The following is a 16,552-nucleotide window of genomic DNA, read 5'->3' as shown; positions in this document are numbered from 1 at the left end:
ATAGAGTATTTTTATTCTCCCTGTATGCAGTGTCAATAACGTCACCTCACACACTTCATTTCTGGCAGCACCTCCTTCTCAACACATGACTGTCCCCCACCACCTCACCATAGTCTTCAAGTTATAACCTATAGCACTTCTGGGTGGACAAATAGATGAAGGATGTAGTTTAAAACAGTATAACTAAACTTAAAAGTCAAACTGCCCTTTTATAGAGACTGCCATCATTATTTAAACATACTAAACAACATCAAAACAGTCAAAAGAAATTTTTTTTCAAAAGAGCAGAAAATTGTAGTGAAATTCATGAAAGGATTGCTTTAAATTGTTATATCTTAAATCTGTCAGCATTTCCCAAGATTTTCTGGCTTAATTAAGACTAGGTCATGCCACCACAGTGGTCAGACAGTGGACTTGCCTTCGAGAGGACAACGGACCCGAGACCCATCGGGCCACCAAAATTTGGGTTTCCCTTGATTTCCCTAATTGATTTAAGGCAAATGCTGGGATGGTTCCTTTGAAAAAGATGACATTCGGTTGAGGAAGCTAATTTCTGTGGCAGGTCTGATGACACAGTGCTGGTGGAAGCACGAGTATTTCAGAGCACACCATTCATTGCACATTGTTAAACATAGGGCTCTGCTGTAGACAACCCCTGTATGTTCCCATGTTGACAACACTGTTGAATTACAATTTCTGTGGCTCAGGAGCATTGAGATTGGGCAGTGAATCATTAGAAATGTGTCATCTGGTTGAATCATTCGTGTTTCGCATTACACCTGCTTGACGGTTTTGTGCACATACACTGTCAACAGAGTGAATTGGTGCTTGAAAGGTGCACTTTGCTACAGACTTAGGCCAGTGGGAGCAATATTATGCTATGGAGGACATTCACCTGGTCTTCTATGGGTCCTGTGGTAGTAACTGAAGGCTCCATAACAGCTTTGTTCTGTGTGAACATTGTTGTGCACTGTCCGCACCCTGTCCCTAATGAAGGTGACATGTTTCAACAATATGACTTTCAGTGTCACGAGGCCAGAATCAAATTCACCCCTTCTGAATCTGATGGAATACATCTGCGATGCTATCCGATATCAGTTCTGCACCCAGAAACCACTGATCTCCAATTTATGGGAATTACATGACCTGTGCTTAGACATGCGGTGCTGCATAATGCTGGGAACCTACCTCACATAATGCTGGGAACATACCTGAAATTTATTGAACTTGTCCCACACAAAATCACTGCTGTATTGTGTTCCAACAGTGGACAAACACATTATCAAACAGGAGGTCATAGTGTTTTGTCTCATCAGTTTATATATTCAATGCTTGAATGAAAGGTGTGCTCTTTTTCTTTTTTCTGCCATTGCGTGTATGTGTAAAGCAGGATGTTCTACCATATGGGCTTGTTTATATGAAGGCTGTCAGTGTTACTACCTGCACAGATACTAAATGCTCCTTTTGTGAAGACCTTTTATCTTGAGAACACTTTTAACTTTGTTTCACAAATGGCAGCACAGTTTCAAGAAAGCTTCATAATTTAATGTAATAGTTAAAATAATACCTTCAGCAAAAGATGTGTGCGTTGGAGTGGGAAAAAGGATTGGAGATGTATGTAGTTTAATTTTCTTAAATTGTTAAGAAGGTTAACAGTTTGGCATGCTAAGATAAATTCCCACATTCTCTAAAAAGAGAGAAAAAGATTAATTTAACAGAATCAGTGAGGTATACAAATATAACAACAGACTTGTAGAACCATTATTTTGTAGGTTAGATTAGATTAGATTCAGCTTTTGTTCCAAGACCCAAAACATGAGATGATTCTCATGGGTGAGTAACATGCCAGAAAGTATAACATAAAAAATATAAAACATTTGAATACCCTGATCATTTGTCAGGAGATGGTCAAACTAGGTGAATACAATACAAACTGTAACAGCTAATATTTTCAGAATTGATACGCTGTCAGACTGAAACATTGTTATGCACTATTCATAAATTTATCAAACAAAAAGTACATAATCTTGACTGTTATGACAAAGTGCTCTCAGAACTGAAATCTAACAGACATTCTTATTTAAGCTGGCCTAACAGCCACTGTTAAGATATTCATGTATAGAGTAGGATGAGTTGCCTATCAAAAAGTCTTTCAAACTCTGTTTAAACCATGCTTTATCTGATACCAAGTTTTTAATGGTGTCTTTCTTCCACAGATAATTTGTGTTGTAATGCGAGGTTTTAATGAAGATGAAGTGTGCAGTTTTGTGGAGTTAACAAAAGAGAAAAATGTTGATGTAAGATTTATCGAGTACATGCCTTTCAGCGGCAACAAATGGAATGATGGGAAGATGGTCTCCTTTAGTGAAATGCTCCAAATAATTAGAAAGCAGTGGCCTGATTTTGATCCTCTTTCCAATGGGCCCAATGATACCTCAAAGGTACGTGCAGTATTACATATGAACATACATTGAAAATAATTTAATGTCTATGACTTACTACCGATCACAAGAATACTTCACATCTGCTGGTGGTATGAGAGATGGACTGGTTTAGTTACATATTTCTCATCCCATTCAGTAAGTCTGTCCTGGCCTGGGTTTCTCTGCAGCTTCTCCGCAACTCTCCCCATTTCCTAAACCTTGACAATCCTTTTATTTCTTCCCTTTTCCTTCCCCTTCATTGTTTCTGCCAGAAGAAGAAGCCACTGACTCCAAAAGCTTGCACATTTCCATAACTTTAAGGGGAGTTAGAAGGGGAAAACATTCTTTTTCACTTTTTTGGGTTTTTATCTGATTATAAAATTTGCAATTCTCCAACTAAAATGATATGTATATTACTTATAAACTTGTGTGGGAAGTATTTTATTTTATTTTCTAAACTATAATCTACACCAGTTGAAAATGTTAAAATTTTTACATGCATTACGTCAAGACCTAATAAAATCGGTAATTTCTTATATACAGGGTAGTCCATTGATTGTGACCGGGCCAAATATCTCACGAAATAAGTGTCAAATGAAAAAACTACAAAGAAAGAAATTTGTCTAGCTCGAAGGGGGAAACCAGCTGGCGCAATGGTTGGCCTGCTATAAGGCGCTGCCATAGCTCAAACTGATATCATCTGTGTTTTTTTAAAATAGGAACCCCATTTTTTATTACATATTCGTGTAATACGTAAAGAAATATGAATGTTTTAGTTGGACCACTTTCTTCGCTTTGTGATAGATGTCGCTGTAATAGTCACAAACATATGTTTCATAATTTTAGACGAACAGTTGGTAACAGGTAGGTTTTTTAAATTAAAATACAGAATGTAGGTACATTTGAACATTTTATTTTGGTTGTTCCAATGTGATACATGTACCTTTGTGAACTTATCATTTCTGAGAACGCATGCTGTTATGGCGTGATTACCTGTGAATACATTAATGCAATAAATGCTCAAAATGATTTCTGTCAACCTCAATGCCTTTGGCAATACGTGTAATGACATTCCTCTCAACAGTGAGTAGCTCGCCTTCCGTAATGTTCGCACATGCATTGACAATGCACTGACGCATGTTGTCAGGCATTGTCGGTGGATCACGATATCAAATATCCTTCAACTTTCCCCACAGAAAGAAATCCGGGGACGTCAGATCCAGTGAATGTGCGGGCCATGGTATGGTGCTTTGACGACCAATCCACCTTTCATGAAATATGCTATTCAATACTGCTTCAACCGCACGCAAACTATGTGCCGGACATCCATCATGTTGGAAGTACATCGCCATTCTGTCAAGCAGTGAAACATCTTGTAGTAACATTGGTAGAACATTACGCAGAAAATCAGCATACATTGCACCATTTAGATTGCCATCGATAAAATGGGGGCCAATTATCCTTCCTCTCTTAATGCCACACCATACATTAACCTGCCAAGGTCGCTGCTGTTCCACTTGTCGCTGGCATCGTAGATTTTCCGTTGCCCAATAGTGCATATTATGGCGGTTTAGGTTACCGCTGTTGGTGAATGATGCTTCATCGCTAAATAGAACGCATGCAAAAAATCTTTCATCGTCCCGTAATTTCTCTTGTGCCCTGTGGCAGAACTGTACATGACGTTCAAAGTCATCGTCATGCAATTCATAGTGCATAGAAATATGGTACGGGTGCAATCGATGTTGATGTAGCATTCTCAACACCGACGTTTTTGAGATTCCCAATTCTCGCGCAATTTGTCTGCTACTGATGTGAGGATTAGCTGCCCCAGCAGCTAAGACATCTACTAGGGCATCATCATTTGTTGCAGGTTGTGGTTGGTGTTCCACATGTGGCTGGACACTTCCTGTTTCCTTAAATAATGTAACTGTCCGGCGAATGGTTCGGACACTTCGATGATGTCATCCAGGATACCGAGCAGCATACATAGCACACGCCCCTTGGGCATTTTGATCACAATAGCCATACATCAACATCAACATGATAACGACATTTTCCGCAATTGGTAAACGGTCCATTTTAAAACGGGTAATGTATCATGAAGCAAATACCGTCCGCACTGGCGGAATGTTATGTGATACCACATACTTATATGTTTGTGACTATTACAGCAGCTGGCCGGAGTTGCCGAGCGGTGCTAGGCGCTACAGTCTGGAAACGTGCGACCGCTACGTTCGCAGGTTCGAATCCTGCCTCGGGCATGGATGTGTGTGATGTCCTTAGGTTAGTTAGGTTTAAGTAGTTCTAAGTTCTAGGGGACTGATGACCTCAGAAGTTAAGTCCCATAGTGCTCAGAGCCATTTGAACCATTTTTGACTATTACAGCCCCATTTATCACAAAGCGAAAAAAGTGGTCCAGCTAAAACATTCATATTTCTTTACGTACTACATGAATATGTAATAAAAAATGGGGGTTCCTATTTTTAAAAAATGCAGTTGATATGAGTTTGACCCATGGCAGTGCCATCTAGCAGGCCAACCATAGCGCTATCTGGTTTCTCCCTTCAAGCTAGACGAATTTCATTCTTTGTAGTTTTTTCATTTGATGCTTATTTCGTGAGATATTTGGCCCGGTCACTATCAATGGACCACCCTGTAGAAAGCTGTGGATTACTGTGTTATAAATGTTAAATTATGTGTTTGTATTGGTAGCACTGTCAAAAATAGTATCGTATCTTTTCTTAGCATAAACATGCTTTGTATATCGAAGTGCTAACATTTTTCCGAGGAATAGTGACGAATAGACTGGTAAATCTCTCAAAAAGTATGACTCCAAAATGAAGTGTTCTTAAGAAATGTGGGTTTCATGGTAATAAATTTTTGTATAAAGAGAAACTTTGCGTTCAGCATGTGGTGTGTGAAGTTACAGACAACGAAATACTGGCAAACTCATGAGTATCTAGCGAAACACCCATTAGTGCTTCGAAGATTAAAATGAAACATAGTGATAACACAGTTATCTCAAAACAAAACTCATGTAAACGGTAGGTTAGGTTATATTCTGATACATTTACACAACCTAACAGGGGTGTTATGTGAATGTGTGTGCTGTATGTATGTGGAGGGCCAGTTAGTTTACATGAAGACATTGAGGTATCAAATGGACTAGCCAGGAAACGTATCATTAATTCTGCCAGTTGTAAATATACTCATTCATTTTGGAATTCTGATAAGTGTAAAGATAATTATTTTGAAATAAATGTTAGGTGGTTTTATGGATTGAGAGCTATTGGCAAAGGTTACACTGCAGCAGAAACAATGTGTGTCATGATGTATATGCCACGCCCACTTTGTAAAATGGACAAGTATGCAGGATTTATTGGAGCTGCTGTGAAATCTGCTGCATGTGAGTCAATTAAGGGTGCTGCAAATGAAGCTGCTGAAATAAACGATGGTATGATTGACATATCCGTAGCTTTTGGGGCACTTGGTAGAAGCGCAGCTGCATTTCTAAGAATTCTGTTGCTACAGTGACCAGTGTGGATACTGGAAAGCTAATAGATTTCCAGATTTTAACCAAACATTGTTATAAGTATAAATCAGGGCATGAAGAAGGGCATATCTGTGACAGAAATTATGAAGGACAACTAGTCGTATGGAGGCCTGTGCAGCTGTTGAAATTTATAATCGATCTGTAAACTAAAGGCGAGTGTGTTACACTAAGTTCTTAGGTTATGCAGACTCAAATGCATATAACAGTGTAGTAGCCACTCAGCCTTATGGTGAGAAGCTTATCACAGAACTGGAATGTGTTGGTCATGTCCAGAAGAGGATGGGTACCAGATTGAGGAAGTTGAAACAAAGTTTGAGAGACAAGAAACTTTCAGGTGGTAAGACCATAAGAAGCAGGCTGACAGACAAAATGATTGATCAACTACAACAGTATTATGAGATTGCCATTAGAAATAATACTGAGGATTTGTTGAAATTGAAGCAGGCAGTATGGGCTACCTTCTTCCAGAGACTGTCAGCTGATGATAAACCAGTACACCATCTTTGCCCTCCTGGATCTGGTTCATGGTGCAATTACCGCAATGCCCAGTACTCAAACAGGTCATACAGCCATAAACATTCTATCCCAGCAGCAGTTGTGGATATCATAAAACCTGTTTACAGAGACCTGGCAATCTTGAATTATTGAAGAAGTGTCTGCATTGTCAGACTCAAAATCCCAATGAGTCGTTCAATAATCTTATAGTGTCAGTGTTGTCATAACTGCCGTCTGCGTCATGTCTGCTGTGCAGCGAGCTACGCTAATTTAAGTATTGACTCTATTTTTCTTACTTGTCACTTCTTCTTCCATGTGTTTTTGCTTTTAGGAAGCTTTTTATTGTCGAGTGCTAGTAATAGTGTTCCATAGATTTTGTGTTTGTTTTGAATACAGTCAGAGAGAGTCCGTTTAGTAAGCCATAGTGCCAGTAGTGCTAGTGTTTGTTTTCAATACAGTCCAGAGACAGGTAGGGCTATTTTCATTGTTTTCTACAGGAAGTGTCTAGTAACCACAGTTTAGTCAACTATCAGCCACCTTTAGTGAATTAGCAGTCTAGTTATAAGTTGATTAACTCTCTACAGTAAATTGATTTCTTAGGATGGATAGGATGTGTGACTGCTGTGTATGGACACAGGTGGAGCTGGCCACTGTTCGCGAACAGCTGAACGTGTTGATGGCTGCGGTTACCCGTCTTCAGGCTGCTGCCTTGGAGTGTAGCGGCAGTGGGGAGTCTGGTGCTTTGCATGGTACACCCCAGGTGATACATGCTTCACCCACTGACCCTTCTGTCGACACATCTTTGCGGGTACCGGGCGCGGTTGGGCCACCCTCTTCCCAAGGGGAGTGGCGGGTTCAGCAGCATTCGCGGCGCACGAGGCGGAGGGTCAGTGTGGAGGCTGGCTGTGTGGCATCGCCCGTTCTGCCTGTGAGTGGACATGTGGCCACTCCTTCAGCAAGTTCTGAGCAGGCACATGGGGGGAGGGGTTTATTAGTTATTGGGAGCTCCAACGTTAGGCGGGTGATGGAGCACCTTAGGGAAATAGCGGAAAGGTCGGGGAAGAAGGACAGTGTTCACTCTGTCTGCTTGCCGGGGGTCTCATCCGAGATGTGGAGGAGGCCGTGCCGGCAGTGATAGAGAGCACTGGGTGCACCCGACTGCAAATTGTTGCTCATGTCGGCACCAATGACTCCTGCCGTCTGGGTTCAGAGGTCATCCTCAGTTCATACAGGCGGTTAGTGGAGTTGGTGAAGGCAGAAAGCCTCGCGGGGTGGAATCTGAGCTAGCTATTTGTAGTATCATTCCGAGAACCGATAGTGGTCCTCTGGTTTGGAGCCGAGTGGAAGGCTTAAACCAGGGGCTCAGACGATTCTGCGGAGATCTGGGGTGCAAATTTCTCGACATCCGCTATCGGGTGGAGAAATGTAGGGTCCCCCTGAATAGGTCACGCGTGCACTACATGCAGGAAGTGGCTACAAGTGTAGCGGAGTATGTGTGGAGTGCACATGTGGGTTTTTTAGGTTAGAGAATTCCCTCCCTAGGCCCGACAAGACACCTCCTGAGATGCGGCAAGGTAGGAGTAGACAAAATGCAACAGGGAATAACAATATTAATGTGCTAATAGTAAACTGCAGGAGCGTCTATAGAAAGGTCCCAGAACTGCTCTCATTAATAAACGGTCACAATGCCCACATAGTACTAGGGACAAAAAGTTGGCTGAAACCCGATGTAAACAGTAATAAATTCTAAACTCAGATTGGAATGTATACCGCAGAGACAGGCTGGAAAGTGAAGGGGGAGGCATGTTTAAAGTGATAAGAAGTGCAATAGTATCGAAGGAAATTGACTGAGATCCGAAATGTGAAATAATTTAGGTGAAGGTCACGGTTAAACCAGGCTCAGACATGGTAATTGGATGTCTCTATAGGCCCCCTGGCTCAGCAGCTGTTGTGACTGAGCACCTGAAGGATAATTTGGAAAATATTTCGATTAGATTTGCCCAACATGTTATAGTTCTGGGTGGAGATTTTAATTTGCCCGATATTGACTGGGAGACTCAAACTTTCATAATGGGTGGCAGGGACAAAGAATCCAGTGAAATTTTTTAAGAGCTTTATCTGAAAACTACCTTGAGCAGTTAAACAGAGAACTGACTCATGGCAATAACATATTAGTGACAAACAGACCCGAACTATTTGAAACGGTTAACGCAGAACAGGTAATCAGTGATCATAAAGCGGTTACTGCATCGATGATTTCAGCCATAAATAGAAATATTAAAAAAGGTACGAAAATCTTTCTGGTTAGCAAAAGTGACGAAAATCTGATTTCAGAGTACCTGATGGCTCAACACAAAAGTTTTGTTTTAAGTACAGATAGTGTTGAGGATCAGTGGACAAAGTTCAAAACCATCGTACAATATGCGTTAGATGAGTATGTGCCAATCAAGATCATAAGAGATGGAAAAGAGCCAGCGTGGTACAACAACCGAGTTAGAAAACTGCTGAGGAAGCAAAGGGAACTTCACAGCAAACATAAACATAGCCAACACCTTGCAGACAAACAAAAATTACGCGAAGCGAAATGTAATGTGAGGAGGGCCATGCGAGAGGCGTTAAATGAATTCGAAAGTAAAGTTCTATGTACTGACTTGGCAGAAAATCCTAAGAAATTTTGCTCTTATGTCAAAGCGGTAGGTGGATCAAAACAAAATGTCCAGACACTCTGTGACCAGAAAGGTACTGAAACAGAGGATGATGGACTAAAGCCGAAATACTAAATGTCTTTTTCCAAAGCTGTTTCACAGAGGAAGACTGCACTGTAGTTCCTTCTCTAGATTGTCGCACAGATGACAAAATGGTAGATATTGAAATAGAGGGATAGAGAAACAATTAAAATCACTCAAAAGAGGAAAGGCCGCTGGACCTGATGGGATACCAGTTCAGTTTTACACAGAGTATGTGAAGGAACTTGCCCCCCTTCTTGCAGTAATGTGCCGTAGGTCTCTACAAGAGTGTAGCGTTCCAAAGAATTGGAAAAGGGCACAGGTCATCCCCGTTTTCAAGAAGGGACGTCGAACAGATGTGCAGAACTGTAGACCTATATCTCTAACATCGATCAGTTGTAGAATTTTAGAACATGTATTATGTTTGAATATTATGACTTTTCTGTAAACTAGAAATCTACTCTGTAGGAATCAGCATGGGTTTCAAAAAAGACGATCGTGTGAAACCCAGCTCGCGCTATTCGTCCACGAGAATCAGAGGGCCATGGACACGGGTTCCCAGGTAGATGCTGTGTTTCTTGACTTCCACAAGGCGTTCGATACAGTTCTCCGCAATCGTTTAATGAACAAAATAAGAGCATATGGACTATCAGACCAATTATGTGATTGGATTGAAGAGTTGCTAGATAACAGAACGTAGCACGTCATTCTCAATGGAGAGAAGTCTTCCGAAGTAAGAGTGATTTCAGGTGTGCTGCAGGGGAGTGTCGTAGGACCGTTGCTATTCACAATATACATAAATGACCTTGTGAATGACATCGGAAGTTCATTGAGGCTTTTTGCGGATGATGCTGTGGTATATCGAGAGGTTGCAACAATGGAAAATGGTACTGAAAAGCAGGATGATCTGCAGCGAATTGATGCATGGTTTAGGGAATGGCAATTGAATCTCAATGTAGACAAGTGTAATGTGCTGCGAATACATAGAAAGAAAGATCCCATATCATTTAGCTACAATATAGCAGGTCAGCAATTGGAAGCAGTTAATTCCATAAATTATCTGGGAGTATGCATTAGGAGTGATTTAAAATGGAATGATCATATAAAGTTGATCGTGGGTAAATCAGATGCCAGACTGAGATTCATTGGAAGAATCCTAAGGAAATGCAATCCGAAAACAAAGGAATTAGGTTACAGTACACTTGTTCGCCCACTGTTTGAATACTGCTCAGCAGTGTGGGATCCGTACCAGATAGGGTTGATAGAAGAGATAGAGAAGATCCAACAGAGAGCAGCATGCTTCGTTATAGGATCATTTAGTAATCGCGAAAGAGTTACAGAGATGTTAGATAAACTCCAGTGGAAGACTCTGCAGGGGGGATGCTCAGTAGCTCAGTACAGGCTTTTGTTGAAGTTTCAGGAACATACTTTCACCGAGGAGTCAAGCAGTATATTGCTCCCTCCTACGTATATCTTGCAAAGAGACCATGAGGATAAAATGAGAGAGATTAGAGCCCGCACATAGGCATACCGACAATGCTTCTTTCCACGAACAATACGAGACTGGAATAGAAGGGAGAACCAATAGAGGTACTCAAGGTACCCTACACCATCAGGTGGCTTGAGGAGTATGGATGTAGATGTAGATGTAGACCAAAAAATGTTTTTCTTGTAATGAAGACACTAAAGTGGGGGTCAGTCATGCTGTTATTGCTTTTAATGATGGCAACATTGGTAGCGTGAAAGTGCTACAACATATGGGAATTAATTCTGGAGCAAACTGCATCAGAGAATTTGAATGGATGGACAAGGTTTGCACTGGTAAAGCAGAGTATGCAGCACAGTTGGCCACTACGGAGTCCAGAAAGAAGAAAACAAGAAAAAACTTAAAAAAGATCAAGAGGATAATATACAGTATGGTGCAGGGTGCTTCTGAGTGACTAAAAATAAAATGTTAAGCATATATTGAGTTACAGTCTATTAAAACTTTAAAAACTCTTCCTGAAAATTTACATTTTGTCTTGCATTTTTCCCTAAATCTCAGTAACTAATTCGAATAGCGAATTCAAATTTTCAGTATGTATCCTGAGCCTTCTGAACTAAAAGAAGAACATAATGTTATGTATAAATAAAATTATTTAGAATAACATACAAAAAAGTACACAAAATTTTAACTGTGTAATTAAAAAATTGTATTTCCAAAAGCAGTGGCTGAAATGCAATTATTGTAAGACTCAGAACATATAGTTTAATGTCCTGTAAAAGTTTCTTGTCAATGGCTACAGTTGTTCCTGAAATACGGGGAAGTTAAGTCACTAAATGTAACATTGTCAGGATATGGCGTTCAAACTCCCCTTAATGCACATTTTCTCCTTCCTCCACTTGGTGAGCAACACATTTATAGTATTTTCACAACAGCAGTAGCTATTTTCTTACAATTTCTTTTTGCAGGCATACCATGTGCCGGGCTTCAAGGGACATGTGGGATTTATTACCTCAATGAGTGAACACTTCTGTGGCACGTGCAACCGTTTACGGATAACAGCTGATGGCAATTTGAAGGTGTGTCTCTTTGGGAATTCAGAGATATCTCTCAGGTGAGTGATGAAACATAGAATAATCGTGTCCAAGTGAAAATTCATGTGAGGAAACCATAAAATTACTAGAAGACTGACAGACTGATCAGTATTTTACCTCCAGGAGGTGAAATTCCAAAACTTCTTATAGACACATTTGTTCCTCTTGTCCTCACATTAGTCATGGAGTCCAAGTGACCTTTGAGACCTTCAGAAACTTATCCCTCTTTCCTCTCTCATTAAGGAACTGATAGTTCCAAATGCTGAGTATAGAATAATACTTTCAAACTGTTTGCCATGCACATTAGGTATGTGGTTGGTATATGGAAGAGATAAACTGCAGTTAAATCCAGCAGGTATGAAATGAGTAATCTTTTCTTGAAGTTTTCAGCTTGCACCCTCCTCCCTCCCAGACATACAAACCAGATACCTCTAGCTAAATAATTTGTGAGTATATATAATTTGCCTCTGTCAACATCATGTTACACTAACCTATTTGTGAGATTAAATTAAAGGAAAGTAATCAGAACTGGAAATTATGTAAAGACATTTTTAGTTATGTCCCTATGTTGTAATAAAGTTAACACAATATTTCTGTCCATGTGATGGTAACTATGATTCGTCAGCCACTGTTGCCGAGCGGTTCTAGGCGCTTCAGTCCAGAACTGCGCGACTGCTACGGTCGCAGGTTTGAATCCTGCCTTGGCTCAGATGTTAAGTCCTATAGTGCCCAGAGCCATTTGAACTGTGATTCATGATTATCAGAGTCTATATGTTCCAAATAAAAATTGGAACTTCATGTGTATAAATGTACAAATTATTAGACAATGGGACCAACAACTGACACTTTTAAATTGATGACTAGACTAAGAGATTAATAATAGGAAAAAAACTGCAAGATACTTGGCGATAAGTTTGCTTCAGGACAAGGTAAGGGGGGTGAGGGTTGGGAAGAATCAGCTCTCTCTTTGTGAGCATACCAGAAATCCTTTATCAACCGAAGGTAAAATAAGATATAAAAATACAGGGTCAAACAATTAATTTAAGTATCTTAAAAACCAAATGACTAATAAAATTGGAAGCTAAGAAAAGTAAGTTCGTAGTAAGTAGGGTGAAACACAAGGGGCTGCAACATATTGCCATTGTTGTTTGACTTGTCTATCAAAGAAAAAAGAAATGGATCAAAACAAAATAAAAGTGAGAATGGAAATGTATCAGAAGCAAATAGGAATAAGCAAGGAACATATTCTTTAATAAAAAAAAAAATAAAAAAAAAGTGACATGTGAGGCAGATGTTCCTACAATTTTATGTTCATAGCACAGCAGTCTGTGAAAGCAAAATATTTATGACATTGAAAAAAGAAAATCAGTGAGTGAAAAGTGTGTGTAGGTGAATTGTGGTGAAAGACTGGATATTGGAACTTCTGTTAGGCTGCCCAGTATTAGTTAACTTGGTAGTAAAGGAGCAAGTTTGCAAGGGCAGATAACTGTTTGACTACGTAAAATAGAGTGGGAGTATGGAAAAGCTAGTCCAAGATAGGATGAAAAAGATAACAGCAACTTAAAAAATGAATTGATAAGTTACCATGAACCCCATTCCAATCTAGTGAATGCAGTGGTTGACAATATCTTGTGACATTCGCCTATAAGGCTCAAACAATAATTGCTAAATAAAAATACAAAATGTTGACAAGACTGTATCGAAGCTGTCACTCTCTTTTGAAACAAGGGTGTTTAAACCAACAAACACGCAGGAAAGCAGGGACAACTCGGACACTAGAGGAGGATAGGAAGTATCATTGAAGGAGTGAGCATAAACCGTGTGGAATATGTGTGGTACAAGTAAAAAAAAAAAAGAGAAGAAGAAGAAGAAGAAGAAGAGGAAGTGGAAAAATCTTGATCTGGAAACAAGGGAATAAAAATTTGCCACGCGAAGAGACAATATGGTACTGTGCTGATGAGTGTGTACAAGTGGTGATATACAATATACATTGATAAAGGAACTCTGCATTGGGCCCAGAAGACCACGCAATGCCCTTCGAGAGATGTCCTCTACTATATATCTATGGAGAGTTAGGGGGTCAGTATACAACTCTCCAGGCTGTTATCAACTTCCAGAAGTTGAAGACACTGCTTCTCACTTGAGTAGCTCCTCAGCTGGAACTACAAGCAGAGTGTACCCTATTCCAGTCCGTCCACCGAGCAGAATTTCCCGGCTCTACAAGGAATTGAACCTGATCCCTTTCTATGGCACCCCTGTGGCATACTGACTGCATAGCTGTGGCAAGAGTCATAATATACACTTGTGAACAATTGAGTTATAACTATTCTGTTTATTGGGGAGAGAGTATGTATATTGCACCGTGAATGAAACAGTTTAGTGTATCGTAAATGGAATGTATTCAGACCTTGTACTTGTTGTGTGAGAGCGCGGTGTCTTAGACACTTGTAGTGTTTGTCTTAGCATGTACGGACCAGTGAGCCTTACTTTCTAGTATTTTTGATTATATATCATTACTGGTGCCTCTGGCACTTTTGTGCTGCAATAGCAATAGCTTGCAATAGCAAACATTGAGTCAAACATGGTTTTTGGATTAGAAGAAGAGGTCAACTGGGTTGACATTGGGAATAGAGTTATGGGAAGTGGACAATAAGCAGTTATATTGAAGGGTGCATTATTTGATATGTTAAGGTTAATTATAAAATGTGGATTGGAGAATTTTTCACGTTGAGCAGAAGTAAGTTTACAGGACCAGATGTCAAATTACACATGATCAGTGTGAATCCCTATAGTCAGCATGAACACTGGCACACAGAATAATTTATAGGTAGCCTTGCTGTATATAAAAAATCAGATTTGTGCTGAACTGTCATGAACAAACTGTCACTTCTCTGGAATAAATAGACTCTGATTTGTTAATTACATCTGTGTAAATGAAAAATATAGGAAAACATAGATTGCTGCTTACTGTAAAGGAGACATGTTACATTGTAGACAGGCACAATTAAAAAGGCACTTACACAAAGCTTTCGGTCACAGCCTTCATCAGCAAAAGAGATACAGAGAAACACACACATTCATACACACAGGCAAGCACATGTCACACACATATGACTGACAACTCCAGCAGCTTGCCCCTAGCTGCTGGACTTGGCAGTTTTTTTTTCTCTGTGTGTGTGTGCGTGCGTGCACGCGTGGAGTGCTTGCTTGTGTGTTGTGCCTGTGTGCAACTTTGTTTTCTTTACGGTAAATAGTGATCTATCTTTCCCTGCACTGTTGATATTCCTACCTGGAATTTCCATTGTTTAATCAGTGTAAATAAGAAGGACACAGTTACATATATTCTGTCACTTGAAGACTAATACATGAAGTAAGTGGACATTATTTTTTATTGCAGAGGATCTTTGTCACCACTAATTATTAATTTTGTGTTCCAGTTAATTAGACATGGTTTCATCCTTTCGTGGATGTGCTCTTTTTGTTAAATCTTCCTGCAAAAGATCTGATTTACTTCAAATTAATAAACCTGAGTATTCTGAAAAAGGAGGTGCAGCTTACAGCTGCAGTGTGACAGTTGATCACAGGGTGATTTTATCACTGCCATATCGTGGGTAACCATGGCTCGAGACACTTATTCTATAAGGGTGTGTAGTCATTGGGCTTTCTTGTACCACAGTGTCAAAGGTGTACTGTGAGCAGATTTATTCAAGGAAAATACTACCACAATCAGCAGAGTGAACTGCTATGGGCAACAGGATATCATTGACAGGGGTTACCACTGACTAGCATGGCTTTAGCAGCGAACAGGTGGGCCACAATGTAGCAAATGACTCACCAACTCAGTGACAGTCAATAAACAGTAACCATTCATGCCACTGGGAACTGTCACCTCTTTGTGGGATACAAAGATGCAATCTGCACACTGCTCGTCACAGTTACAAAGATTAGCATTGGTTTGGAACAGCACCAGGGGATGCTCGAAGCATGCAGGAAGGTCGTCTGTCTGATGATTTGCGGTACATACTGGCAAGGTGGCAGGGTGCAAAATAAGGAGTGATCAAAAAACTTCCATTTGAAGGCTGCATAGTTCAGACCAGTATGCCACACACACACACACACACACACACACACACACACACACACACACACACACACACACACATATCTCCATCCGCACATATACCCTGCTTGTGTCTGTATATGTGCGGATGGATATATGTGTGTGTGTGTGTGAGTGTGTGCGAGTGTATACCTGTCCTTTTTCCCCCCTAAGGTAAGTCTTTCCACTCCCAGGGTTGGAATGACTCCTTACCCTCTCCCTTAAAACCCACATCCTTTCGTCTTTCCCTCTCCTTCCCTCTTTCCTGATGAAGCAACTGTGTGTTGCGAAAGCTTGAATTTTGTGTGTGTGTTTGTTTGTGTGTCTATCAACATACCAACGCTTTCGTTTGGTAAGTTACATCATCTTTGTTTTTAGATATATTTTTCCCATTTGGAATGTTTCCCTGTATTATATTATATATCAGTGCTTTCCTCTCCCACAACTATCCTGCAGACCTTGTCCACAAACAGATCTCCCAAACAATACATTCCTCCCCACCCAACAACAATGTTACTACCCCCAGACCACACAGAAGCATCCCCCTTGTCACCCAATATTATCCTGGCCTCGAATACATCAACTAATTACTCCGCCACGGATATGAATTTCTCAAGTCAAGCCCTGAAGTGAGATCATCCCTTGACAATATTCTCCCCACACCACCCAGAGTTGCCTT

General features: G+C 40.3%; 1 protein-coding gene across 1 annotated transcript in view; it reads left to right on the top strand.

Annotated features, from left to right (window-relative positions):
• LOC124554900 (molybdenum cofactor biosynthesis protein 1-like) overlaps nucleotides 1-16,552 on the top strand; it is a 60,324-nt gene that overhangs the window by 17,361 nt on the left and 26,411 nt on the right. The window contains exons 4-5 of the mRNA XM_047128589.1: nucleotides 2,217-2,441; nucleotides 11,649-11,794. Of these exons, the coding sequence (XP_046984545.1) occupies nucleotides 2,217-2,441; nucleotides 11,649-11,794 (371 nt within the window). The remainder of the gene's footprint in view (nucleotides 1-2,216; nucleotides 2,442-11,648; nucleotides 11,795-16,552) is intronic.

Source organism: Schistocerca americana, chromosome X, assembly GCF_021461395.2.
Source record: "Schistocerca americana isolate TAMUIC-IGC-003095 chromosome X, iqSchAmer2.1, whole genome shotgun sequence".
Classification (NCBI taxonomy): domain Eukaryota; kingdom Metazoa; phylum Arthropoda; class Insecta; order Orthoptera; family Acrididae; genus Schistocerca; species Schistocerca americana.
The sequence above is the reverse complement of the archived record's forward strand: the minus strand, read 5'-3'. Positions and strand labels throughout refer to the sequence as shown.